Source organism: Trachinotus anak, unplaced genomic scaffold (genome assembly GCF_046630095.1).
Source record: "Trachinotus anak isolate AG129_WGS33_773 ecotype Australia unplaced genomic scaffold, CSIRO_AGI_Tana_v1 ptg000001l, whole genome shotgun sequence".
NCBI classification, from domain to species: domain Eukaryota; kingdom Metazoa; phylum Chordata; class Actinopteri; order Carangiformes; family Carangidae; genus Trachinotus; species Trachinotus anak.
Window position 1 is genome coordinate 17,251,587 of NW_027273852.1, and position 26,129 is coordinate 17,277,715.

At 38.7% G+C, this 26,129-nt stretch overlaps 2 protein-coding genes and 1 long non-coding RNA gene across 12 annotated transcripts in view; 2 read left to right on the top strand and 1 right to left on the bottom strand.

Annotated features, from left to right (window-relative positions):
• Nucleotides 1-10,781, top strand: part of LOC139623159 (mitogen-activated protein kinase kinase kinase kinase 4-like) — a 98,820-nt gene extending 88,039 nt beyond the window's left edge. For all 7 annotated transcript variants that reach the window (XM_071481188.1, XM_071481198.1, XM_071481164.1 and 4 more), the window contains 7 exons: nucleotides 189-332; nucleotides 3,222-3,356; nucleotides 4,880-4,980; nucleotides 5,300-5,449; nucleotides 5,610-5,769; nucleotides 6,372-6,511; nucleotides 7,592-10,781. In XM_071481188.1, coding sequence (XP_071337289.1) covers nucleotides 189-332; nucleotides 3,222-3,356; nucleotides 4,880-4,980; nucleotides 5,300-5,449; nucleotides 5,610-5,769; nucleotides 6,372-6,511; nucleotides 7,592-7,675 — 914 coding nt within the window. In that variant the 3' untranslated portion in view covers nucleotides 7,676-10,781. The remainder of the gene's footprint in view (nucleotides 1-188; nucleotides 333-3,221; nucleotides 3,357-4,879; nucleotides 4,981-5,299; nucleotides 5,450-5,609; nucleotides 5,770-6,371; nucleotides 6,512-7,591) is intronic.
• On the bottom strand, nucleotides 185-7,698 carry LOC139623252 (uncharacterized). 2 transcript variants are annotated; one of them, XR_011691460.1, is made up of 7 exons: nucleotides 7,562-7,698; nucleotides 7,424-7,453; nucleotides 7,127-7,168; nucleotides 6,605-6,666; nucleotides 6,362-6,492; nucleotides 5,287-5,437; nucleotides 185-323 (listed from the first exon to the last, which is right to left on the bottom strand). It is a non-coding gene; the product is annotated as an uncharacterized lncRNA (long non-coding RNA). The 2 variants fall into 2 exon arrangements; XR_011691459.1 differs by lacking the exon at nucleotides 7,127-7,168.
• Nucleotides 10,782-16,823: 6,042 nt separating the features above from the next.
• Nucleotides 16,824-24,342, top strand: LOC139623232 (interleukin-1 receptor type 2). 3 transcript variants are annotated; one of them, XM_071481307.1, is made up of 10 exons: nucleotides 16,824-17,145; nucleotides 19,228-19,321; nucleotides 20,007-20,265; nucleotides 20,788-20,962; nucleotides 21,235-21,412; nucleotides 21,645-21,722; nucleotides 21,885-21,950; nucleotides 22,066-22,201; nucleotides 22,769-22,914; nucleotides 23,215-24,342. In XM_071481307.1, the coding sequence occupies exons 2-10, from the start codon at nucleotides 19,237-19,239 to the stop codon at nucleotides 23,358-23,360; spliced, it is 1,269 nt and encodes a 422-aa protein (XP_071337408.1). In that variant the 5' UTR covers nucleotides 16,824-17,145; nucleotides 19,228-19,236; the 3' UTR covers nucleotides 23,361-24,342. The 3 variants fall into 3 exon arrangements, with proteins under 3 accessions (XP_071337408.1, XP_071337398.1, XP_071337392.1); XM_071481297.1 differs by having other exon boundaries at nucleotides 16,826-17,145; nucleotides 19,210-19,321; nucleotides 20,004-20,265; XM_071481291.1 differs by having other exon boundaries at nucleotides 16,828-17,145; nucleotides 20,004-20,265.
• The last annotated feature ends 1,787 nt before the right edge of the window (nucleotides 24,343-26,129 follow it).

The following is a 26,129-nucleotide window of genomic DNA, read 5'->3' on the forward strand; positions in this document are numbered from 1 at the left end:
TGGTAAAGTTACCTACTGTACTCCATCTGTCTGTCCAGACTGCACAGTGTGTTTCCAACTGTGGTCATTATTGTTGGTGTTGTCCTAAATTTGTGTGTGTGTGTGTGCGTGCGTGCGTGCGTGCGTGCGTGCGTGCGTGCGTGCGTGTGCGCGTGTGCGCGTGTGTGCGTGTGTGCGTGTGCGTGCAGGAGTGAACCTGTTGGTGGGAACAGAGAGCGGTCTGATGCTGTTAGATCGTAGTGGTCAGGGGAAGGTTTACCCTCTGATCAACCGACGGCGCTTCCAGCAGATGGATGTCCTGGAGGGACTCAACGTACTGGTCACTATATCAGGTACACACACACACACACACACACACACACACACACACACACACACTCTCATGTCTCTGTGACTTCAGAGGACAAAACATTGACCTACATTCATTTGCTGGAGACTTACTTTAACCTTTACCATAACTACTTCTTGCCTAACTCTAACCTTAACCCTAAAAGAGCTACTTGGAAGTTTGCACATAGCCAGTGTTAGCATTAACAGCTGTTTACTGACCAGTGTTGCCAAGCGCTTCAGCCATTGTGACATTTACAAGACAAGAGGTTATAATGCGTCTTCTGAACAGCTCTACTTCTTCAGGGCAGACTGGACAGTACAGTGACTCAGTATCGGAAAGTGATAAGACTTCAGTAGAAAAGACGTGATAGTAATAGTAGCAACACAAGAGGGATGCTCTCAACTGTTGGAGACAGCTAAAAGAATGAAGTTTGATGTTTAACTTACAATGTTTTTTTTCTAGACTGGTAAGTAAACAGCTGTTAATGCTAATGTTGGCAACAGCAAAACTGACAAACAGCTCCTTTAACCAAAACATAACCTTACTCTAACCTAAAACATGTCTTCACCTTAAAATGTAATGATTTAAATTATGGGACTTGCTTTTTGTCCCCATAAAGAAGACACGTCTCCTTAATGTGACTGTATAAACAGATTTTGGTCCCCACAACAGGAGTAAGACCCGGAGTGCACAAACATTTTAAAGATAGTTTAATTACATTTGCAGCTAAATTAGTGTAGGATTGATCAATGAGATACAATGAAACCAATGTGTAAACACACATAAGTGGGATATGGACAGACACAATTACAATTAAAATACACACAAATATAATCGTGCATGCAGATGCTTGTGCACAGACACCCAGACGCACACCAACAGAGTTAGGTGTAAATAATGTAGTGTGAGTTAATGATGAGACTAAAAGAAGAGTTTCACTTCTGTTTACGCCTGCTGTGTCAGGAGACTGTTTGTCTTGTTTAACTTCTTTTCCAGACTTGCGCACGTGTTCACACACATCTGCAAATACACACTGAAACCTGCTAGAACCAACATACTGTGAGAAAAGTTGTGTGTCTGTGTCATAAGTTGCATAAATATTTTTGTCCCCACACACAGTTAAGTTCCAAAATTTCTCAGATTGAAAGTGCATCCACATTCTGACTTCTCCTCTTTCTCAATTTCACCCACACAAAGAGGCAGTGCAGTGTCACAACAAATATTTTGAGCTAAACGGATATTGAGTAAATCTTCGCCTGTTGAGACCACGTCATGTGTGTGCACAATATGTAACGCTGACACAAACTTGCGCTTTCCATGATGGAATGAAATGCCACAGAATGTGTTTGCGTTACCAACATGCAAAGATACGCGTCATGGAAAGTTGTATCACTCCACTGTTTGAGAGACAAATAGTTTGTAAGACCACATGTAACTGGAGCTTAGATTGTTAAAATTTTCTCAGAGCATTAGTGGAAATAGTGGCAGTGCAGATAGAGTGGGCTACCACTGTAACAAACAGGTGCGCTAATAAGGCTGATGTATAAATGAGGCTCTCTGTCTGTATGAGCTTTCTTGATCTGACCATGCACTTCATTGTTATCAAAAGACTTTATCTGCATTATTGACTGATACTGTTGGTGCTTTTGTGTTTCAGGGAACATTAAAGCAATTTTTAAAAATAACACCAGATTAAAAGATACCAATAGTTATCTTTGTAAGAAGGTGTCTTTTCCAGATGCGTTTTGGGTTCAGTTGCAAGTATTCACAAATGGATAACTAGTGCTAGTGCTAAAGCATACTTGGTCTTACAGCATGCTTTTGATGGATACAAGTATATTCATTTTGAAATAGATCTCATTTAGGATGTACACAACAACCTTTTGTCAGGCCTGCTACTACCTACCTACCTACAGTGGTCATACAAGAATATGTTATCTAACATAAAAGCCACAGGCTGTGTAACTGCTGCTTCAATGCACATTCAAAGGCAGATTTTTCACCATTTTTCCTTATCACTTAAAGGATATGTGCATTAATAATAATAACATTAATAATAACTTTATTTGTAAAGCACCTTTAAAAAGGGTTTACAAAGTGCTTTGACAGACAATTAAAAATCAATGCTAGTCAAAAGCAACAGAGGGGAGAGAAAAAGTATAACAATGTAAAGGAGGAAGAAGCACTACACAGTAAAAACAGCAAAGTAAAGAAGAGATAATGAAAAGATTAAAATAAAAAGAAATGAAAAATAAATAAAAAGATGACATAACTTAAGAGCAAGTCTATAAAAATGAGTTTTGAGAAGTGATTTAAAAGAGGTTACTGACTGTGCCTCTTTGGGCAGGTCCTTGACTCTACAACTGACTGAAAGTAATAATTTATTTGAATATATCATGAATGAACCTGACCCTTCTCCTATCATCCTATAGCCAAACAAAGAAAACCTCTGTCTTTTTTATTGTTGTTATTCTTTTTAACAAGACGCACAGTAAAAAGAGGGACTCCTAGTCACACAGTGTTCCCTTACATGTTGTTTTGTCCCAGTTTGACCCACACTTAATCACCAACTTCCTGAAATGTTGCAAAATACTGCAGACATACAGGATGGAGGAGAGAAATCCCACCACAGGGTCTTCTAAAATATTACGTTAATTGGGCTGATTATTGCAGCATTAAAGACAAGAACGCAAGAAGGCAAGAAGGCAAGACAGGTCAAATTGAACACTGAGAATCATTGTAGCTAGAATTAAATCTCAGCACGTACTCAGCAGCCAATAAGGACATTATATGTGGCTTTCAGTGTTAGTCCAAGTACAAAGAGGTAAAAACGCCTGCAACACTTGAAGTGAAATGTAATCCTGACTTGATCTTTCTCAATTGACGGCAGGTAAGAAGAACAAGCTCCGTGTCTACTACCTGTCCTGGCTGAGGAACAAGATCCTGCACAATGACCCTGAGGTGGAGAAGAAACAGGGCTGGACCACTGTAGGAGACCTAGAGGGCTGCGTCCACTACAAAGTTGGTAGGTCATATTCCTAAATAAAAAAATAGGGATTTCACCACATTTCTGTGCAGAAATTCCTGCAAACAGCCCTTCAAGATGGTAAACTGGATGACAGCCTGGGCTGAGGGACGGTTACGGTTGGGCCTCCTTTTGACCTGGAGCTACTTTGCAATCGCAACCTCCTGGTTCAATTCTGCCTGGGAACCTTGGTTGCATATCATCCCTCTTAACTTTCTTCCCACGTTTCCTGTGTTGATAATGGATATGATAATGTAATGATTAGTAAAGTTTGGTATAAGGTTAAGGGTTAGGATTAGTATAAGAATATGGTTGGCACTAATGTCATACCCATAACTACACTGAAATCTGTGACAGTGTCTAAATACCATTTCATCACTTCATCACTAATTCATCTGGTTGACCTTGTGTTTACAATATGTCGGCTTTAAAGCTCAAACACAAAGGTATCTGTTCAGCTGACCATTGCTGCTTTGTCCACATTTCCCATCAGTAGTAAACCCACCCACATCTGGACAGAGACATGGTGTGTTTACAAACATCCCAAACTCAGTTTAAGATGCAGAGGGAGTGTATGTGTACGACAGCATGTCATTGATAAATGATGGAAGGAAAGCCCTCAGTTAAGAAATAATGCGGTAAGGACACCCGAGTGGACATGTAGCTGTCCTGTCTAAAATTCAGAATGTCCTTGGTGATGGTAAAGCCACTGACCACAGACAGGCACTTCCTGTTGGAAACTCCTCTCTACCGATCAGAGCTGTCATCCATTTCCTGTCAAGGAGTTTTCTTCATGTGTGTCAATATTTGTGGGAAACACACTGCCCACATGCAACTCTGCACAGTTTTCTGTGACTGTCTCCCACTGATGCATCTTGGTTGAATTTTAATGAACAGAAAAAGCAAATGAAAATATAAACACTAGTCAAAACTATGTTGATTTAAGAGGAGATGAAAAATTATCTTGTTCAGATACATTCATAAAATTCTAAATGGCTTTTAATTGAATCCCTATCTTTTCCTTTAATTCTTCTCATATTTAGTGCATAGTAAATGAACTCATTCATACCCTGGCTTGACACACACAAGCCAGAATTTTAAGATAAGATCATATGAAAATTAGGGCCAATAATGATAATTTTATTCAAATGCAAGCACTCTGTAGTTGTACAGTTTATGCATTTTCTATAAACTGAAAATTGCATCAGAAAAAGAAATGACCTAATCATACATGGGGTCATGAAATCCAAATAGACATCAGTTTAAATTGATTTTCCTGCTTTTAAAAAGAAAAAAAACATCAGTTGCTGGGAAATATGAGCCTGACTGCTACTTTGTCTGACCAAAAAATCTGTTGTCGAACAGCACTGGTAACTTTAACATCTGAGCTGTATCTCTGAAGATTTTACCAATCAGAGGAGAGAAAACCTATCAAAGTGGCAGGGAGAGTCAGCTGATGCTGGTTACTTACCCTGATGCACTTTTGTGTTTTTCTAATGTTTTGTGTGATATTTGTTCCCCAGTGAAATATGAGAGAATCAAGTTCTTGGTTCTGGCCCTGAAGAACTCAGTGGAGGTCTACGCCTGGGCACCTAAGCCCTACCATAAATTCATGGCTTTCAAAGTGAGTAAATTGACTAGCTTAGCCAGTGTGTATGATATTTCTAAAGTTGGTTGGGTGGATGGGAACTTTAGTGTGTCTCTGTATTTTTATCGCTGTATTATCCCAGAATGCATGCTGATGCCAGGGTTTAACACGGATCAAAGATGATCTTCTTAGAAAGTTGTGTTATGTGTTGTTTTAACTACAGATTCACTGACATTTGTTTTTACAGCTTGTTATCAGTAGTGATAATCTGTGCCCTGGCAAATATTTACCGATGTGGTGCTCAAGCTCCTGCTGGCTGAGTGACACACTTGTTTTTCTGACCTGTGTCCTTCAGTCTTTCGGTGACTTGGTGCACAAACCCCTGCTGGTCGACCTGACTGTGGAGGAAGGTCAGAGGCTAAAGGTCATCTATGGCTCATGCTCAGGCTTCCATGCTGTGGATGTTGACTCTGGGGCCGTCTATGACATCTACCTGCCCACACACGTAAGAACACACAAACATCTCACTTGCATGCTTGCCAGTGTCTTAAATCCTTTTTCAGTTTTTATCCCGGGCTGCGGAGCTATCGTGAGAACTCGGCTGTGATTGGAGTTTCCTCCTATTCATCGTACTTCAACACCATGTTGGTGTTGTTTCCCTGCAGATCCAAACCAGTATCCAGTCTCACGCCATCATCATCCTGCCCAACACCGATGGCATCGAGCTACTGGTGTGCTACGAGGACGAGGGTGTTTACGTTAACACCTATGGACGCATCACCAAGGATGTGGTGCTGCAGTGGGGCGAGATGCCCACCTCAGTGGGTGAGTGATGGGGGCAAAAGCTACCCTTTATACTTTTTTGTTTATGAGTGGTTCAATAACTTTTTACCCCACAACTGCCTAAAATCAAATAATACACGTCTACTTCTTCAAATTTTCCACACACTGTATTAAACAGTTGTTAACAGATTTTATTTGAGGTCTTAAAGAGGTACAATTTATTTTAGAAGAAAAAAATCTGAGAAAAATATTCTTTTCCTGACCTGTGTGACCCAGAACCCAGAACCACTGATCCAGAACCCATATTATTTTCACTTTATTTTAATGAACAGAGAATTTCACTTTGTGTTACTTTCTCAAACATGTGGCACAACAAGTTTACACATTTATTGTTCAATACATTCCTGATGGAGCAGATTCTTCATGATGAATTGTTTAACATTGATTATCTAACACACAATTACACCTGCACACTGCTATTGTATTTCACCTACACAAGCAACTTGCTTTGATCATTTGTGTTGTGCAGCTGCAAAGGAAATACATATACAGACAAAGAGTTCAGTAAACCTTGTGTATGTCTATGAAGATACATATTTTTCATAAATATTAGTGTACTGATTAAATTAAATACCTCTCCGCAGCCTACATTCGTTCCAACCAGATCATGGGTTGGGGGGAGAAGGCCATAGAGATCCGCTCGGTGGAGACTGGTCATCTGGACGGTGTCTTCATGCACAAGAGAGCCCAGAGACTCAAGTTCCTCTGTGAAAGAAATGACAAGGTGAGACCTCCATGTAGACATTCAACAGAACATTATAATCTGATCTGTGAGATGGAATGAGTTTCTTATCAATACTGCAATCAGTGGCTTCACCTGAGACTATGATTCTTGCAAATCTGGGATCTTGTAGTCAGCTGCTGGCTCGCTAGATAAAACTGAACAGGCACAAATTGTGGTGAAGGATCAACTCTGGAAACCACAGCACAGCGTGTTAAAAGTTTAAACTTAAACCATCCATTATACAAGAAGGGTTTTGTTTGTTTGTTTGTTTGGGATGCTGGACTGTGCTGTCAGACATCACTGCAGGGCATCTGAGAGGACACAGAGGAGCCTGCTCTCATATCCCCTCGCCGTTCAAAGTGAATTAGGCAACAGATTTGAAGTTTCCAAAGTCACTTTCAGTTTGCTCGGCCTCTGTAGGTTCAGCTCTGTCAGCTGCAGAAGTAATTTTAAAACCGCACTAGTTTGTCTTCTCAAAGGTTTGCTCAATTCCAGTCAGCATATAAAGAAAAAGCTTTACAGTAAAACTTGAAAGACCCAAGTACATGACATTTGACATATATTTTTAGCACTGGAGAAATAATGTGACTGATTTTTCTATTTAAATCTACTGACCAGTTATTTAAAGAAATCCTGTGACCATGGACTGAATAATGGCTAAAAGGTCAATGGAAAATATCTAACAGTAATTATTATGACCAATTATTTGTATAGCACTTTTCAATACAAGTAACAAAGTGCTTGTACAGCCAAACAAATCAAAGTAAAATGTGAATGAAATTAGAATGAAATTGCGCAAGTTAGGACTCGTCTCCAAACCCAAGATGGGAAATATCGATAATCTTGCTGTATTTGCACACACAATTTAAGTTTATCGTCAGTTATATTAGTTTGAAATAATATTAAGGATACTGTCATTCAGTCAGAAATCCAGATCCAGACCTGAGAACAAACAACACATTTTATATGTTTATATCAGTTGATATAAGAAGTATTCAAATTTGAACTGTACCTGAAAATGAAAGGAGTGAAAGGAGAGTGTGATCATACCTCATCCATCTGTCTGTGTCTCTTCTTCAGGTGTTCTTCGCCTCCGTTCGGTCCGGAGGCTCCAGCCAAGTCTACTTTATGACTCTGGGCCGAAGCAACCTGCTCAGCTGGTAGAGGTCCACACACTGCCCTCTTCCTCCTCCTCCTCCTCCTCCTCCTCATCTTCCTCATTGTCCTCCACCCTCGCTAACACTGGATCTCAGAACCCACCGTCGATGTCTCATCAGCCCTTGGACAACCAAAAGAGAACAAAAAACGACCACCAACCAGCCCTTAGGAGCAGTCGACAACTGTGGCTTCAGCTTCCTCTGCTGCATCCAAGCTCTGGGGGCCACCTGCCACGCAGTGACAACCGGTCACGCAGTCATCACCCGCTGAAACACCTGAAGGGACGGCTTTGCGTACAAAACAAAATCAGTGATTAATTAATACATGAAAGGAAGTAGAAATAAATTTAATGTGAATTCAAGAAAAGGGGACAAACAACCTTTAGTTTCCCTCTCCGTTTTCTTGGTGCTCATCAGATTGCGATGGGATAGATTTTGTACCTCTGCATCATTTCCATGCTCCTGGGCTGGTCAGTAAGCTTGAGGTCTTCTAACTGCTACCACTATTATTACTACTACTGCTACTACCTTCTGCAGGTCTGCCTCTTGTCAGAGAGTTGCCCCTCTGCCCCATCTTCTTGCCCTCCGCCCTCTCTTGCGAGCATTTCATGGGGCCGGTGGGGTCAGAGTCTGTTGTATTAATGCTACAGTAGTGTGTGTAAATGTACTTCTGTTTGGTCCAATTACTGCTGACATGCTGGTTAGAGGTCAAGACTTGTCAGCCAGGGGGAAAGTGTAAAACCCCAGAGCTGGTGGGACTCATCACGGTGACACACAGGTGGGAGGGACCTAAAGTTTGAGGTTTTACTGTAAGTCTGACTGATGGGATTTTGACAGGAGGGTGTGTGTGCGTGTGTCGTTGAAGTATTGTGTTGTTGGACAGGTGCTTTAAAAAAGGGGGATGACAGAGAGAGAAAAAGATGTTGAAGCAGATGGATTTCAGAATAGTATTTTTTGAATTATTACTATTATTATTATTATTCCTTGAAGATAAGTGTAACTATGTGGAGTTGAACATGTCTTTTACCTTGTTTTGTTTTTTTTAAGATTTACGCACATCCACCCACAGTCCACAGTTTGCTTGCTTTTACTCTGAACCCACAGAAGTGCGAGGTGTGTTTGTCTAAGAAGAAAGTGATGTGGGTGTGGTCCAAAAAATAAAATAAATAGAAGGTGTCTATGTACAATAAAAGTTAATTTAAGCTTCTGGATAGTGTCAGTGGTCATGTTTTTTCCCCCCCACCAGTCAAACATGACGACCTAAACTCAACTCGGGAAAGTTGAACTGCTGTGAATAGTCAAATATAAAATGAAAAAAAAAAAGATGATAATGGAGCGATAAAGTAGAAGGGAAAGTTCAGTAAGTGTGTGCGCGTGTGTGGTCGGAGAGTTTGGTGTCATCGACAAATTGGATTTTTGAGGCAGAGAGGTAAACGTACAGTCAGCAGGCTTGATTCAGTTTTTCTGGAAAGCGTTTTTTCTATCTTCCATTTCATTATCGCAAATCTTTTCATTTTTCATTTGTATCAATTGTATGAATGCAATGCACTAAGTGTCCAGAATGTAGAAAGACTTATTACTGTGTGGTGGTCTAAGGCATGAGATGATGTTTTTGCTTTGTATCTTGTCACAAGTGATCAATCCTAGATGTTCAATTTCGAGTTAAAGACGATCAGAACCTTTTCCACAGCTGTGAGACTCTGTGAGGAAGCAAACGCCTTGAGTGCATCAGAGCTGAGTAGAGTTTTCCGACATCATGCAAGTCCACTTCGCGTATGTCAGGCACTCTTTTTCCATCAAATGAGGACACAAACCTTATCAATTCAAAACTCAGACTCTGGATTTCAGTGTTACTGGGATGAAGTGTCACAAAACAGGCAACATGGAGCAGAACTTTTCCTCACTCGGCTGTTTGTGAAGAAACTGAAGACGGAAACCCACTTTTTGGGAAGAAATAGTTTTCTCTCTTTCGTGCTCTCCACTTCCTGCTCCAGCTGTTATTTAAGTTGTCTGTATATGTGAAAGACTGAGCAGCAAACTGCAGCATCGATCTCCTTCAGGCCATCTGCTGGGTTAGATTTTCCTCCGTTTCCACGACGACACTGAAAGATTGCACATAAATCTCTGAAAAAGAAGGGGGTGGAGGGGAAGGGAGAGTTCAATTTGTGCGCTGACTTCATGTCCAATCATGTCAGGTGACAAACAAGTTTTCCCCTGTCAATAACAACTACACACACAAGCAGTGTTTTGACACTCGCTCCCCCTTGTACAGAGAAGCTGTGTGGACCCCAGTGCTGTGTCGTCTGAGGTCTGTGTGTGCAGTAGTACCCAGTGTGTGTCTCTTATTGCATCAAGGCCTTGATGAGTGGCTGTTTTGACTTCATGAAAAAATTGTGGTTATTATTGATATTCTTCATGGGCTAAAAATAGGATGAGTTTTAAGTCTATATCTGATGAGAAAAAGCAGTTACTTGCCGACTCACATTGGAAAAAGTGCCAAGAGGGCAATATATAAAACATGTAAACATATTGTTATGAAAACCACTACTTGGAAATCCTTTTTTTTTTTTTTTAAATCACTTGAAGAATTGTGTATTCTTAAGTTTTAGAGCTAGTTGAGAGGCTTAACTATAGTTTCTGTTGTTTCTGTAAGTCTACATACACGTAAATATGCGACTGCGGTGGTTTAATATTATTCCGCTCACCTTAGGTGGAGAAAATGTTTACAGGGGCAATGTTTTGTTACACTAATGTGCATCACAGTATTTATGTTTAACGCGTAAGCGTCTCGGTTCTTTAATTCTTTGTTTTTGAGCCCGGTTTTTATTGGATATTTTCTTTTTTTTGTCATGTCCCCCACCCCACTAAATCACCTACTTACAAAAACAATAAAGAACACACATGTTGTTCATTTCAGGTATTCACATAGCGCTGCTTCAACGTGGAAACATCGCAGTAGCGTTCCCTGCAGGCTTGGACGTGAGGCGACGTATTTTTCCTCTGCTGTTTCTGCCATGCTACTCTAACTTATGTCCTCTCTGTGTATGACAGGAAGTCATGTATTTTCCTGAAAGCTTTTTTCTTTGAATAAACTTTAAAAAGTAATTTTAAAAGATGAGTTTGTCCTTTGTCTTTGATGGGCTGCATACGATGAAAAGAGACATGTTGTAATACATGTTTCTCACAAAGTTGCACGATTTCATTTTTACTGACTCCTACATCATATTTCAGTGGGAACGCCATTTTAAAGTCTTCCACAATGCAGTTCTGTTGAATTCACCATTCACATGAAGATCTGCTTCAGAGAAATTTGTATCGCTGTGTTGTAATTTTTGACTTCTTGTTGAGGCCATCCTGTGATGTTTGTATGTCTGATCTCAGTGTGAGTGGGCGTCTGAGCCCTGCTGAAAAGAGAAGTAATGATAAATGTAATTTTCTGAGGGTGTCAGGGGTCATTTATTGACATTATCTAGTTGTCAGGACAATTTTTAGAAGCAACTGATCTAGCTCAAGCAGTTTGGTGCACTTGACCCTTTGGTCTCTGCATTACTAGCCTATTTTCTTGCTGACTTAGCCCATCTTCAAATTTATAAAATGCACTCATCACTTAAGGCTATTTTAGATTTTATGCTTAAACAATTGTTTAGTATTACTAAGTATGTGTGGAAAAAATAAAAGAATGAATGAATGCTAATTGAAACATCTTCAAAGAAGATGTCTTTGAAGAAGGAAAGGTCTTCAAAGAAGGAAAGATTTGTATCAGTTGACCATTATTACTGCAGTCAGTCTCTGGCTAATGTTCTACAAAAGTTGATATTGTTCTCAGCAGCGACTGAAAGTGCTGCAACACGTTTCTGGAAATGTTTTTATCTCAAGTTCCAGTTAGGGTAAGGTCATTCAGTTACGGTGCAATTGCATTACTGCAGACATGGTTTGGGTAAGGATTTTAGTCAGGGTTTCACCTACTTCAGTGTTAAAAACTATTCTGAGTACATGCAGCCCGGAGTTTTTCATACTTGGTGATGATTCATTTTCTGTCCAGCTTCCTGTGAGAGCAGGCATGTGTCTTCAAATCTCCCCACTATGCCCTACTGTATCTCTAGTGTAAAAAAAACTAATTTTAAGATGTTAAAACGATTGCTTCATCAGAATATTTAATTTATAGATGCCATAATTGTAAAATACCTACTTTAGCTTCATTCTTACTGCTGCATTATGGCTCTGTCAGGAAATTCTGATCTTTTGCTTTTTTCAGAGATGCACAAAATTATCTATCTAGTATATTGATAGCTATGGGTCACGTTGGACTTACAGTGTAATTATACGCATATGTTTAGTGGCTGGAAGGTAAATTTCTAAGCAGATGAAACAAAGCAGGCCTGTTCAACTGTTTACTCATCTGTCCAGTGTTATTGAGCACCAGGGTATCACAGATAATGAGGCGATCTGGAGAATTCCCAATACATGCAACATATCCGAATTTCTCAACGGCCAGTCTGAGTGTAATGAATGATGTGTTCTGTGTCACTCACCTTTTAACCTGCCTGTGTCAAAGACACTGGAAAAACAGTGCTACTGCATGTGAATGGTCTTTATTTTCTTATTGCTCAGTCTGTATTTATGGTTATGCATTTATCTCCCCCATAACAAAACTACAATATTAAACACATGAACTCCAATTAATTTTAAAGTTCTGCTTTGCAGCTGCAGATGCTCCATAGAGGCTAAGACATGAATAGAATCTGCTGAGTTCAGTGTCTAATTGTCCACCTTACTCTGAGTTAATGTTATGTTGAAATTAAATTTTAATCAAATCTGAGAGGCTCAGATTGCAGGAAAACTGTTTAGACCTACAACCAGACTATGAGTAGATGTATTTATTTATTCTGGTTTTAAAAATAGTCACTCATAATTTAGACATGTATCTGACACTTTTCAAGTCAACCACAAGCAAAGACTGTAGAAATAGTAGAGAAAGCCTCATTACCAACACGACAGTGGTCACTCAGGAATTACACTAAATATGTCCACAAACTAGATACATTTAAAAATGGATTGATTTTAAACTGGTACATTAATTGTTAGTTATGTAATGTGTAAACTAATAATTTCCACATTGTCTTTACAAAGAACACAAATAAATTATTGCAGCTGCGTGCGTTCAGCAAGACAGACTTCACCAATATATTAAGAATGTCAATATATCAGTAAATAGCAAATGACTTGTTAAAAGTAATTAAATAGCATTTGTAAAATTACTCTCACTACCAGTCAGGACAGAGGACGCCATGATTGTGGTTGTTATGACGTGTTACTGAGCGAACATTTCAACCTGCTCATGCTTTCAAATGATTTTTTCAAAGTCAGAGCTTGTAATTTCTTACTCGGTATGAACGCAGCAACACCTGAATCTCCAAACAAACTGTCAGTGGTGGAGTTGCATTGTGTCACGTATGCACCAGACATGGAAGAAGATTGTGTGGGATGAAAAAGGTGATATTGCTTGTTCTGACAAGCTCCGCTAAATCGTTGGAGAACTCTTTTAATTCAAGTTTAACATGAAAATGCATCTGTGTTTCTTCATGGCTTGGGTTACTTTGGTTGGGTGAACAATGTAATTCATATTTGCTACACCACAATACCTTAATATACTTATCTCTCTCCATCTATGACAGCTGCAAAGCCGATAGTTGTGAATAAGGCTGCAGAGGAAATCAGTGTGCAAGGTTTCATGGGCAGAAGGTGGCAAATAATGCAGTTCCTACACTTCAGTTAGTCCTTAGTTACAGGACTTGGATTCAGATTTGTTTTAAAATTCCTGATCAGAGTGTAGAAGCCTGGTAGACAAACTAAAGTCTCTTAAGTACAATCACTGAGCACTTTATTAGGAACACCTGTACGCCTTATTATACATGCAATTATCCAATCAGCCAATCATATGGCAGCAGTACAATGCATAAATCCATGCAGATACAGGCCAGAAGCTTCAGTTAATGTCCACATTAAACATCAGATGGGAGAAAAATGTGATCTCAATGACTTTGACCATGGCATGATTGTTATCATGATGTATGAGATATTATGATATGAGTATTTCTGAAACTGCTGATCTCCTGAGATTTTCACACACAACAGTCTCTAGAGTTTTTTTTTTTATCAGAATGGAGCCAAAAATAAAAAAAAGCCAAAGAGCAGTTGTTCAGTGGACAGAAACACCTTGTTAATGAGAGAGGTCAGAGGAGTATGGCCAGACTAGTCTGACTAGCTGACGTGCATGCTACGGTTACTTCAGACAACCACTCTTTACTACTGTGGTGAGCAGAAAAGAATCTCAGCATGAACAACCCGTTGATATTTGAGGCAGATGAGCTACAATGGCAGGTTCCTCTCCTGTCAGCCAGGAACAGAAATCTGAGGCTGCAGTGGACACAGACTCAAACCAAATCGAACCAAAACTGGACAGTTGAAGACTGGAGAAATGTAGCCTCATACTGGTTTCCTGAACATGACAGTGAGTTCAGTGAACTTCAGTCGTCTCCCCAGGCACCAAACATGAATCCAGTAGAAAACCTTTGGGATGAGCTAGAACAGGAGATTGGCAGCATGAATGTGCAGCTGACAAATCTGCAGAAATGATGTGATGCAGTCATGTCTACATGGAGCAGAGTCTCAGAGGAAAGTTTCCAACATCTTGAGGAATCCATGCCAGGTAGAATTTCAGCCGTTTTGAGAGCAAAGTGAAGAAATACCAAACATTAGTAAAGTGTTCCTAATAAAGTGAGCGCATTTGCTAAAACACTGGATTACAGTGTGGCCTCACCCTAACAGGATGACATAATTTTACCAAATCTCTGTCGCACGCTGATTCTGTTTGGAATCGATCACTGTGAATCCAAACAGACCAGAGACTAATTTAAACAGTTTCTGTGTTGCCTCACTTGCACAGGACCAACCAGAACCCCCCAGTTTTGTTTCAATGACAACCTCGTCACCCTACGTCTTGCATCACTGAAAGGCACTCATGTCACCTGCATGACTATGTCTTTATTGGAAAATACCAAATCATGATCAATATGTCAGCCAAACTGAGTAATGCACAAGAATGCACAATGGTGAATGCCATAGTTTCTGTCCAGGACAATGACAGATCAGTGAGTCACACCACTGTTACACAGCTGTTTTTAAACATTTGTTTATGCAGGAGGGGTTGTCTGAGTGCCAGATTTTCCTGTTCAGGCACAATCTGCTTCAGAGTCAATTATTAAGTACTCGAGCAAGTATTTTACTGCTTTTTAGTCACAGCCTTACTTGCACACTCATACAAAGCCAGAGAGGTTCACTGGATTATGAACTTGCTCAAGGACAGCCCACGTCCTATTTACTAGAAGCACAGATAAAGAAATAACTTCCTGGGTTCCTTTTTAGAATGGAGGCAACTATTTGATAAGATCCTTCCTCTGATTATGTAAAGTAGACAAAGTTCACACCATCTCAAAAACTGGACATTTCAAAATAGCTAAACTGCATAAATAAAATGAAGCCCTGTTACTCTCTGTGCACTTCAGAATAGCTTGTTTCGATACTTGCAGTCATCCCACTTTCCACTGGAGGCGATTTAAAATGTGAAGAGGCAATGTTCTTTAATGCCCACTTACTAAAAAATAATTAAATACAAGCTTACTATGAAACTTGCCACAGTTTGACCTTCTTGTGCATTATAAGGCCAAGCTTCCATTTTTGTGAAAGATGCCTCTGTGGTGATCTTTAAAAATTCAAAAGGTTAATAAGGTTAATATAAAGGTTTTTGAAAGTATTTCCAAAAATCCTCAATGACTCTCTCTCACTGAAGAAGATTTTTACCCAGTGTCAAAGTTGGGAGTTTTTTCCTAATCTAATTAAAGATAGTATATATTTGTCTATATTAATGTTACTGGCCATGATGTTTACAATTTCATAAACAATAATGTTTGTTTTACTTGCGTTACAAAAAAAAAAAGCCAGACTAGCATGACTGATGGCTGCACTCTCCCTGTATCTGTCTTCCACCAGGTCTTGCATGGATGTAGACCTACACCCAGCCTAAGCCTACAGCTTTTCTCAACAATATGTCTGGGTCTGGTGGCAGAAATCTACTGTTACATCAACCAAAAGTGCTCTACACTGCCACTCCTTACCTGGTTTCTACTTGCTGCAATATCAAATGCCACCTGCTCTGATTAATCAAGTACTGCCTCATCAGAAAATCAGGTAATGTTGCACATTTCATTATAGTCCAGCTGCCTTGTAATTACTAATAATGAGGTATAAATACTGAGAAAACAATAGAGAAGCTGTCACCACACCCCATAAGCTGTGCCACTCCTCCAGTGTGACCACAACAAATAGCTGTACAACACTTAGTACAACAGTAGCAAATGTTACTCTCTGGTCAAATGACTGAGTCAACAACTCTGGAACTAGTTATGTTTTAGTTTTCACTTCAAAATGACAGCTCATCAAAATACCAAAAAAAGTGCACTGACAAACACAAACCAAACAAGCTGAGTTCAATTCAATTAAATGATTATAATCATCTATAATAAACAACAAAAATTTTTTAGAGATGGAGTCAATGAAACAGCAACCCAAACTCTTTATTTCAATACTAAACCAATACTTAAATGAACAGTTTGGGAACACTTCAGAGAGGCAGATTAGAAGATTGATACGACTCTGCAGCCAGGAGATGATGACTCTATCTTAGCATAAAGACTGGAAGCAGTGGAAGCAGGAGTAAACAGTGAGCCACCACCACCTCTAAAACAAACTGATTAAACAGTAACTGTTTTTCTACATCTAGAACCCTTTGATGATTTCAGAACCACAGACAAACTTCTTTATGCCTCCATTATATTGTGGTGGTAACAGTAATGTCACAGACGAAAAGCTCAATAACTGGGCATCTGCACGGCCAGATACTGCTTGTGGTGAGAGAATGTTTTTTTTGATAATGTGGGTGAACAACCCTTTACTGATGATCTTTCCCTCATGTGCATGTGTGTGCGCGCGTGTGCGTGTGTTGTCTATGTTCTTGTGCTAAAACAAACAGATGTCCACCAATGACGCAAGAGGCAAATGATGTCAGAGGAACAGCAAAAATGGTTGTAAACATTAGAAAAACTAGAGCACTGCTTTTTCTTCAGAATAACCCTGCAGGAAATACATTGATCTGTATCGTTTCTCCTACAATGTATGTGTGTATGTGAGAAAGTGTGTCGAGGAGTCAGCAGACATGAGTGGTGAGCTGTACAAGACACTGCGTTACATTGGGAAACCTGAGAAATTTCCATCTCAGAGGGGTGGAAACCTTGAAAAGAAAGCGCAGGTTTCCCCTGAGCGGACAAGAAACTGACCACATGCTGCTCCAGACCTTACTCTCATCTCATCTGCCTGTCGTTACTGTCACACTGCCGGGGCCGCCACGCTCACCTGTACACCGTGAGTATACTCTGCTGCTGTAGGGGTTAAAATATGCAGGTGTATAGGCATAGACTAATACTAGACTAATACTAAGACTAATTAACTTTCATGAATGTATATGTGTGTGTATATATGTGGAATTACTTTTATGTATTATACAGTATATGTATATAATTAGTATTGCTATTATGTATTATACAGTATATGTATATAATTAGTATTGCTTTTATGTATTATACAGTATATGTATATAATTAGTATTGCTTTTATGTATTATACAGTGTATAAAATACAAACACAATTGTATATATCTACATACATAGACATTTGTATTTATAAACATACTTTTAATACATTATTTTTTACTTCATCTTATTGCTCTTTTTGAATTTTTTTGCTTTACTGCTTTTATTTTCTAGCTTGAGCACAGACTGTATGTGGGTATTTTCAGTTCATTTACAACAGCTTAAGATTTTTTTTTTTAATGCTAAAATGATCCATGTATACACTTTTGACAAAATTAATTTACATTATAGAAAATACTAATTACATACATAAATATATTAATAAATTATATAGTTTTATTCTAAAAATCTAGTAATATTTACAGTCGGTTCAAATGTAGCTGAAGTACTGCAATGAGGACCACTGAAACCTGCCTATATATCTCTTATTTGACAGAAACTAAAACTCTGACAAACATAATATGTGTATTATGCAACAGGCAAACAGTAAGATATGACAAATCAAAATTTAGCTTAGGAAGTAGTTTTTGCTTTTATTGGCAAAATCAATGGGCCAAAGTTTCCATTAAATCCCACATGCTACCACACTTGATACATGACTCATGTGTATAGACATTAATTCACAGCAATAGCACTCCCACTGATTTTATGAATGGGAACGCTTTTGATGACACAATGAAACAAAGGTTTTCTTGGGGAAAAGATTTATCACTTGTGCGCGCGTGTGTGTGCGTGTGTGTGCGAGAGAGAGAGAGAGAGAGAGAGAGAGAGACAGAGAGACAGAGAGACAGATGGAGATGGAGGGAGAAAGAGAGAGAGTTGCCTGATCCTGTAATCACAAGTGAGGCAACAGAAGCAGAAGTGAAAATCAGCTTGTTTCCATGGAAATGATGATTTAATTCTGCGGCAAAAATTCTCTGCACGAACACGAGAGTTTACCTTCCTGTCTGACAGAGACCCAGCCACAACTGAGGAAGAACAGAATACAATAGACTGGAAGAGAATAGAATAATGTGGAGTAGAAATGAACTACATTGAGGGTTTGTTAAACCAAGACAGGTAGAATGTAAAATGTCAGAATAATAGCTATGTTATTTATTACTACATGTATACAAACAGAATATAGTAAACTAAACTAAACAGACTTAACTAGACTGATTATATTAGATTTCTTTGGATTTGACATGGTTAAATATATATATATTCTATCACATTTAATGACTTGATCCTTAATCACCAAAAATCATTGGTGAAACCTGCTCCTGAGATGAATTGACACATAATTACTAGTGGAACTGACACTGGACAACTATTCTAATCTATTCATTTATTAATGTTTTCAGAAACTATTTAAACAGAAGAAAAACAGACCTATATCTTTGATTAAAAATAATTAGTTGAAAACAAAATGTCTTTTTATTTTTATTATTTCTGTTGTTAAATTTCGCTGACCTCTGATATGAGTGGCCTTTAACCATTTAATGTGACTCATCTTTTTGTTAAACCCCTTTGGTTAAATCTGGCTGATCAGAGTGAGGGCGGGATGAATGGGAGTGTCAGATGACAACTCTTGTGATGTCAGAAGGTTTACAAGAGAGTTTAAATTAGAGCTAAACGTCACTAAAACTCTAAGCCACTCAAGGAATCGACATCGGCGAAATCCTAATACTTTTGTTTTTTCCATTAGTGGCAGTTTGTCATCATCACTGTGATCATTATTCCTCTCCTTTGCTCTTCTCTAGTATTAAGCAGTATTATTAAAGTATTATTTTCACTGGAAGCTGAAAGCACTAGTTAGACGTCACTTCACATTTTATCAGTGAATCTTTTATTTCAGATTGTTGTGTCCCTGCAGACTGCCATCATGGTCCGCTTGGCACTGATGCTTACTGTGGTCATCATTGAACACGTTTATGGAAGATCTCCATTACCTACCCTGCCTTTGAAAGGTGAGCATGCTGTATATATTATGTAGCTGCACATATTGTGTATTAATTAAAAATTGACCAAATTATTCTTTGGTCTGTTAAACCTGAATATCTCTCTCTCTCTCTCTCTATATATATTATATATATATATATATATATATATATATATATATATATATATATATATATATATATATATATATATATATATATATATATATATATATATATATATATATATATATATATATATATATATATATATATATATATATATATATATATATATATATATATATATATATATATATATATATATATATATATATATATATATACATACAGTCGGTCTGAGACCACTTTCGCATATATCACTTAACCGTGTCCTGCCTTTCTTAACTGATTTTATGCATTATATATGCATGTTAATATAATGTAATAATTTAATGTATAAGCTAAATTGTAAACTACAAGATTACCTGGTAAAGAAAACATTGGATGAGGTGGAGGTGAAGAAGTCTAGTATATTATCTCTTCCAACAATGAGTTTGACCTCATCCAGTTGTTCCTATTGTTTTAGTACCAGACGACACTGTCTGATCAATGTCTCCTATTAAAGAATTGATCAATATAATTCATGTATTTCTATAACAATATGTTAGTGTAATTGTAATAATGAAGTTTCTGGGTGTTGTTTCCACAGCAGATGGCTGCTATCTGGTGTCTCCAGAGGTGGATATATTCAGAGTGGAGGGCGAGGCTGTAATCCTCTCTTTCCCAATGTTCAAGGGAGCACTCAAAGTACGCAACATAGCCCCCCCAGCAGCAACTTACCTCATCACTAAGGACAATGGGACTGAGCGTGAGGCCTATGAGGGTGCTGGTCGTGTTCAGCAGCACGACACACAGCTGTGGTTCCTCCCAGCTCAGGCTTCAGACTCAGGGGAATATATCTGCACTTACAGGTAACCATTAAAACACTTCTCACATCTTTTCCTTAGGCTCTACTGAACGTCACTGCAAATGGTGACTGAACAAACTTAACAAACTCGCAACCAACAACTACTAACCAACTATTTATATCAATCCAGTTATACGAGCATGCACTAACATGTGATACATGTAATTTTTCTGGAAACTATATTCTTTGTTCTTTAAGCTTTATCTCCAAGACATAATAATGCAATGAGACAGGGAACCATGAGCCAGATTAATGAGTAATTTAGAACAACAACTAGACAAACAGCTTTTTTTCCCAAAACATTTATATTTTGTATAGTATTTTGAAATTTTTGCTTTCAATTTTTATAACTTGCTGCTGTTATGTTACAGACTATAATGAGAGGAAATGCAAAAATTGAACTCTAACTGAACTTTAATTTTCACTTTCTCTTTGCTTAAAGGAACTTCAGCACGGCAGAAGCTTTACTTGCTACACCTTCTTGTTAACTGCAATTTAAAATTTCTGTCCTTGCTTTTCTCTCCAGAAACGAAACCTACTGTGTAACTGGGAGCATCAGGCTACATGTGTATGAATCTGGCTCTCCGGACATGAGGAAAGTGCACTATCCCATCTCAGCCACAGTGGGAGAGAAGCTGATGTACAGATGTCCTTCTCTGAGTCACTTCAACAAGACAGACAGACTGATAGAGTGGTACAAGGTGAGAGGAAGCTGCTGAGACTTCGATCTTTTAAAACTTATTTTCTGCCCTTTACGTTTTTACACATTTTAAAATTTGTGACATATACAAAAGGATGACTGGACTTCAATCTGTTTTGAACCAAAACCTTGTTACAAAAAGTAATTTTTGTCTTTTACTTTGTCTCTACTTAACATTCAATCAGTTGTCAATACAATTCAACTTGTTTGGACCATCATTGTTAGTGCCTTGCTCTTTCCTCATAAGTGATGCAGTATGTGTTTCCCTGACAGGACTCCAGCCCCACCGCCCTTCAGCTAAGCAGGGTGGGCTCCCTCAGCCGGGACAGTGGTAAACTGATTATTCCTGCTGTGAGGCGATCCCATGCAGGCCTCTATACCTGTCAGCTAAGGGTGCTCATCAACAACCAGCAGTACAAAGTCAGCAGAACCATCCGGCTCCAAGTGGAGGGTAGGTGATGTGTGATGTCACAACACTCGTCATCACAAAGTTTTAGCATGCACTGCCCTCTATTGGCAGAATAGGTGCAACACAGTGACTTAGACCAGACAACTCAGTCCACACAGAACACAAAACCCCCCAAACATCCAGAAGAGCACTAGCACTGATTGTTACTATTGAGTGAAAAAAGTCATTGTTGCTGAATTTGAAGAGCTGTTGTATGTGAATTTGTGTCTGCCAGGTCCAGACCCTGCAGTCACCACCACTGTTCCTGACATCTCTATGACCTACGACCCAGAGCTAATTAGCAGCGGTGACGGTGAGTTTTTTGTTTGTTTGTTTTTTTGGGGTGTTCATAATTTACTTTTCTCTGAGGGGACAATAAAAATGATGCTACTGCTCGTAGATTGTTAATGTTCTAATTTTTGAATTCCTTATGCTCATGTCCGTTGGTTAAATGTTATTTGTCTTTATGTCTTAGCTCCAATAGTTTATCCACCTGTGATTATTTCACCACTGAATGGAACCATTTTTGAAAGTGCACATGGTAAGTGATAAAAATGTTCTTTTTAGTCCTAATATATCACATTTCCTGCTTATATGCAAAATGCATTAATGAATAAATTGACAATAAGTGACAATTCACTTTTAACTTCATTTAGGTTCAGGACTGGAGCTGCTTTGCAAGGTGCTTACTGAATGTCAAATGGCAGATTCCACTGTGGTCACATGGCTGGTCAATGGTCAAACAGTGGAGTCATCATACCTCGATGGGCGGGCTCTGCAAGGGGGACGCAGGTAATTTTTGATTTGTTTTTGATGGATATTTCCTCTTAGTATTGAAACCTGAGGTCAAAAAAAACTTGTAAGTGGGAAGTAGTATGTTGCCCCCTAGAGACATGACCACTTGACTTTATAATAGTTTGAAATCTACATTCCAACTGGAAAACTTCACACAAATGTTTGACTTTATCACTTGGTGTGTGTGTGTGTGTGTGTGTGTGTGTGTGTGTGTGTGTGTGTGTGTGGTGCTGCAGCCATCACACCAAGTTAATCTTTTTTAAATACTTTTTATGACTGATGGGTAGCCTTAGATGTGCATTGCACTTGAGGACAATTGGGTCCATCAACAACACATTAACATTTTTAGTGTTTGCATGACTTATATGATGCATGATCATATAAGTTTAGTAGCCTTTATTTCTTAATTTTCCCAGTGTAACTATAAATACTCAAAACAAAGTTAAAAGTGATATCACCTTTTCACTTGCTGCCATTGAGGACCATCTTGGATTTTCATTATGTCTATCTATGTGCAAATCATACCATGTAAACAGATGGCTGTGTCTGTTTCAATGTTTGCAGGGTAACCAAAGTGTCTGAAAGCTGCCAGATTGAGCTGAGGCTCATTGTTGTAGCAATGACAGAAGAAGACGTGAAGGCAGAGTTGAAGTGTGTCACTCAGAATCAGGGAGGAAGACATGAAGTTGTCGCACAGCTTCAACTAGAGGGTAAGTTGAGTGTTTTTGTGTTTATGTAGAGAACATAAATGAGAGAGCCTTACCGAAACACTTTTGTTACTGAGCATATTAGAATCAAGGATGTTAATCCTCCTCGGATCAGATAAGCAATTTATCAAGTACTTATGATGTAAAATTCATGCGATAAATGCTATGCTATACACCAAATGTGACAGGTTGGCCATTTTAAAAAGTGGTGGGACATGTCACCAGTGTCCCCAGTGTAAATGACACCTATGCAGTGGAATTGTATATCAAAATATTCATTTACCTTTGTCTCTGTCTTTGCAGACTCCACATTTACATGGCTGGTGGTGGCTGCAGTGGCTGTATCCTGCTTCCTGACAGTGGTTTCTATCTTCCTCTGCATCCTCTTCAAACCTAAGAGAAAAAAGAAAATGGATTACATTCTGGCTCGACAGAACAGCACCTTCTAGCTCTGCTACTGAACACATTTCCTCCACAAACAGACCTTCTTTAATGTGTTTGCTGTTACATCAAATTAGTCTTTCATCCATTGTGTGCATGTGATGTTGTGCAGTGACGCCACCATACAGTGTTTTTGATAAAGTCTCCTTTTACGAGGATTCAGTGTTTTTAAATCAGCAGCTGCAGTAACTTATCGTTACCCGCTGTCGTCCACTCAATAGAGAATTGCACAGAGACACTGCTGTCACATTTGATGGACACACTTTGTGCTCATGTAGTGATTGCAGAAGCTTTCCTTCATGCTTCTATCTTGCATTGGTGCAGCAGAAATGTCCTGCTGAAATGTAATACACAATATCCAAACTGATGCTTCACAAAAGTCAAGCAGTAGTTCAGTAAATTCAGTGAAGGCTTCTACCATGGCAACATCTGCATATACATGTATACAACATATAAGAGTGTATGAAGTCAATTCATTTGTTTATTTTGTTCTAACACTCCATTAAAAATATACTAAGTGGCAGCTTTATCAGGGACACCTGTAAAATTTAATGCAATCCAATACAACAGCTCAGCCATAAATTTTCAGCCTCAGCCTTTTACAAAGATAACAATGTTTATTTTTGATTGACACTGTCAGAGATGTAACTATGTGTTTGTTATTGAGTTTGCAGTGGAAAAACATCTAAAAAAATCCCTCAGTGTAATGGAGTCCAGTCCAACACCACTGCGAATTATATGTGTCTACTTTCAAACTATAATAAATGTTCTGAGGGAAGCATCTTGTGAAGTAGAAAAATGTTCAGTCCATTTGCCAATCAACATGTCTGCACATTTACATGTCAAATCTGACTAAAGAAAAATGGTTTGAGAAAATGCCGTGTACCTACTGTGTTATGTGTATGTTTGATTGAATGTAGCATGTTTAATGTGATGATGTTATAACAGAAGTGTTACATTACTGCTCTATTAAAAGTATTTGATGATGGTGATGGTTTAATTGTTCTGGTGACTATTCTAAACTCAAACAATGCATCATTTTATGTGGCCATTGCATATAAGATATGATGTGTTTTTTCTCTGAAACATAGAGGGGTGAGGGGCAAGAGACAGACAAGTGGCAGATTCAAAGACAGAGAGTTAAATATGCACTGTATTAAAAACTTGTATTCCACAAATGCAAACAGTTTAATTTCCATTAAAGAAACATCATTCATCACCAGTACAGTACAATAAGGTCACTCTAAAAACTACAAAGACCAACACATTCATCCACCCTCCCACACCGTTTTTAGGGTTGTGTGGGACTGGTATGCCCCAATGTGCACTGAGTGAAAGGCAGATATAGATAGTCAAACACATTCACACCAAAATGTCATTTGGAGTTTCTACCTTATCTGTCTTTGGACTGTGAGAGGAAACAGGGACACCCAGAGGAACCCCACGCAGACACAGAGAGAACATGTAAACTCCACACAGAGAGGCCTTCGCCCAACCTCTGAGCCACCATGACAACGCGTACTGTATATTATATAGAGTATATATTACTCATATTGAACTTTTCCAGCTTACTCCACAGCGTACACAGTAGTACCACGAAGGGATTCGAAAATAACTAAGATTTAATAAAGATTATAATAAAACAAAGATTTTCACATTTCATCTCAAGTTGTTTCTCTGTGCCACCACAAGAGGTCTCAACATGACAGTGTTTTAATGCAGCCTCCAATGACTCAATAATATAAACCATATGGGAGACAACTGCACACTGCAGGTCTGGTTAAACTGGTGCTAACATTGATTAATCTGACAGAACAAGGTAGGACACAGATAATTGTTAACAGTGTAGTTATATAAATTAAATAGTTTCCTTTGAAAAAAAGTGCTGTAAATGCTGTGCAAGAGATCTGTGTATGATGTGAATCATATGAACAAGAGGATCCAAGCTTCTCTCCTCCCAGTTATTGTGCAACAGATTAGGACACTAGCTGGCTTTCAAAAGATCCCTGAAAAGGAAATTGCAACATGTGCTGAAGTCTCCACAGAAGAAGTCAAAGACGGGGGAACACGTCTGAGCTTAGATTTGCCATGTCAACCAAGCTGAATTTTGCTGGGACAGGCACTGGTCTCCCTGGTCACCAAGCACTAGAGCTGCTTTATCACATTATTTCCCTCTTTTTCTTCAAACCAAACTGAACTTAATATATTTGTCAAGATTTCAGGCACTTCAGAGACAGACAATGCTTAGATAGCCTGAGGAATTCAAACCATGATTGATTGGAATTAAGAGGCCCAAAGTGTTCCAAGAAAGCATTCCCTAAACCATCACACCACCACCTGCTTGGACACATGGCAGGTTGGGTCCATGGATTCACGGATGCTATTGATACCAAACTGTGACTGTACCATCTGTGTGCCTCAGCAGTAATCCAGATTAATTCATTCAGAGAGGCTCAGAGCTTCTCTTCTGACCTGTTGTTATTAGAGCTCCAGGGAGAACCTGAAAGGGGAGATGTAAAACTACACTGAGAAGGTTTCTGGTACTAAAAAGCACAAATATATCGTCTTATGGATATCAAAACTTAAAAATAAAACACCATAAAAGTGTAAAATATGGGATTTTTAAAGTCTGATGTTTTGTAAATTGCTATGGTGACAGATATAGTTTTCTCTGGGGTCATGTCCAAACCTTGACTGATGTGAACTAGCAGAGTAACTGTAGTAGTTGTATAAATTTAAAAAAAGAGGAGGTAAATTTCCCGCAAAAGTTTACAGTG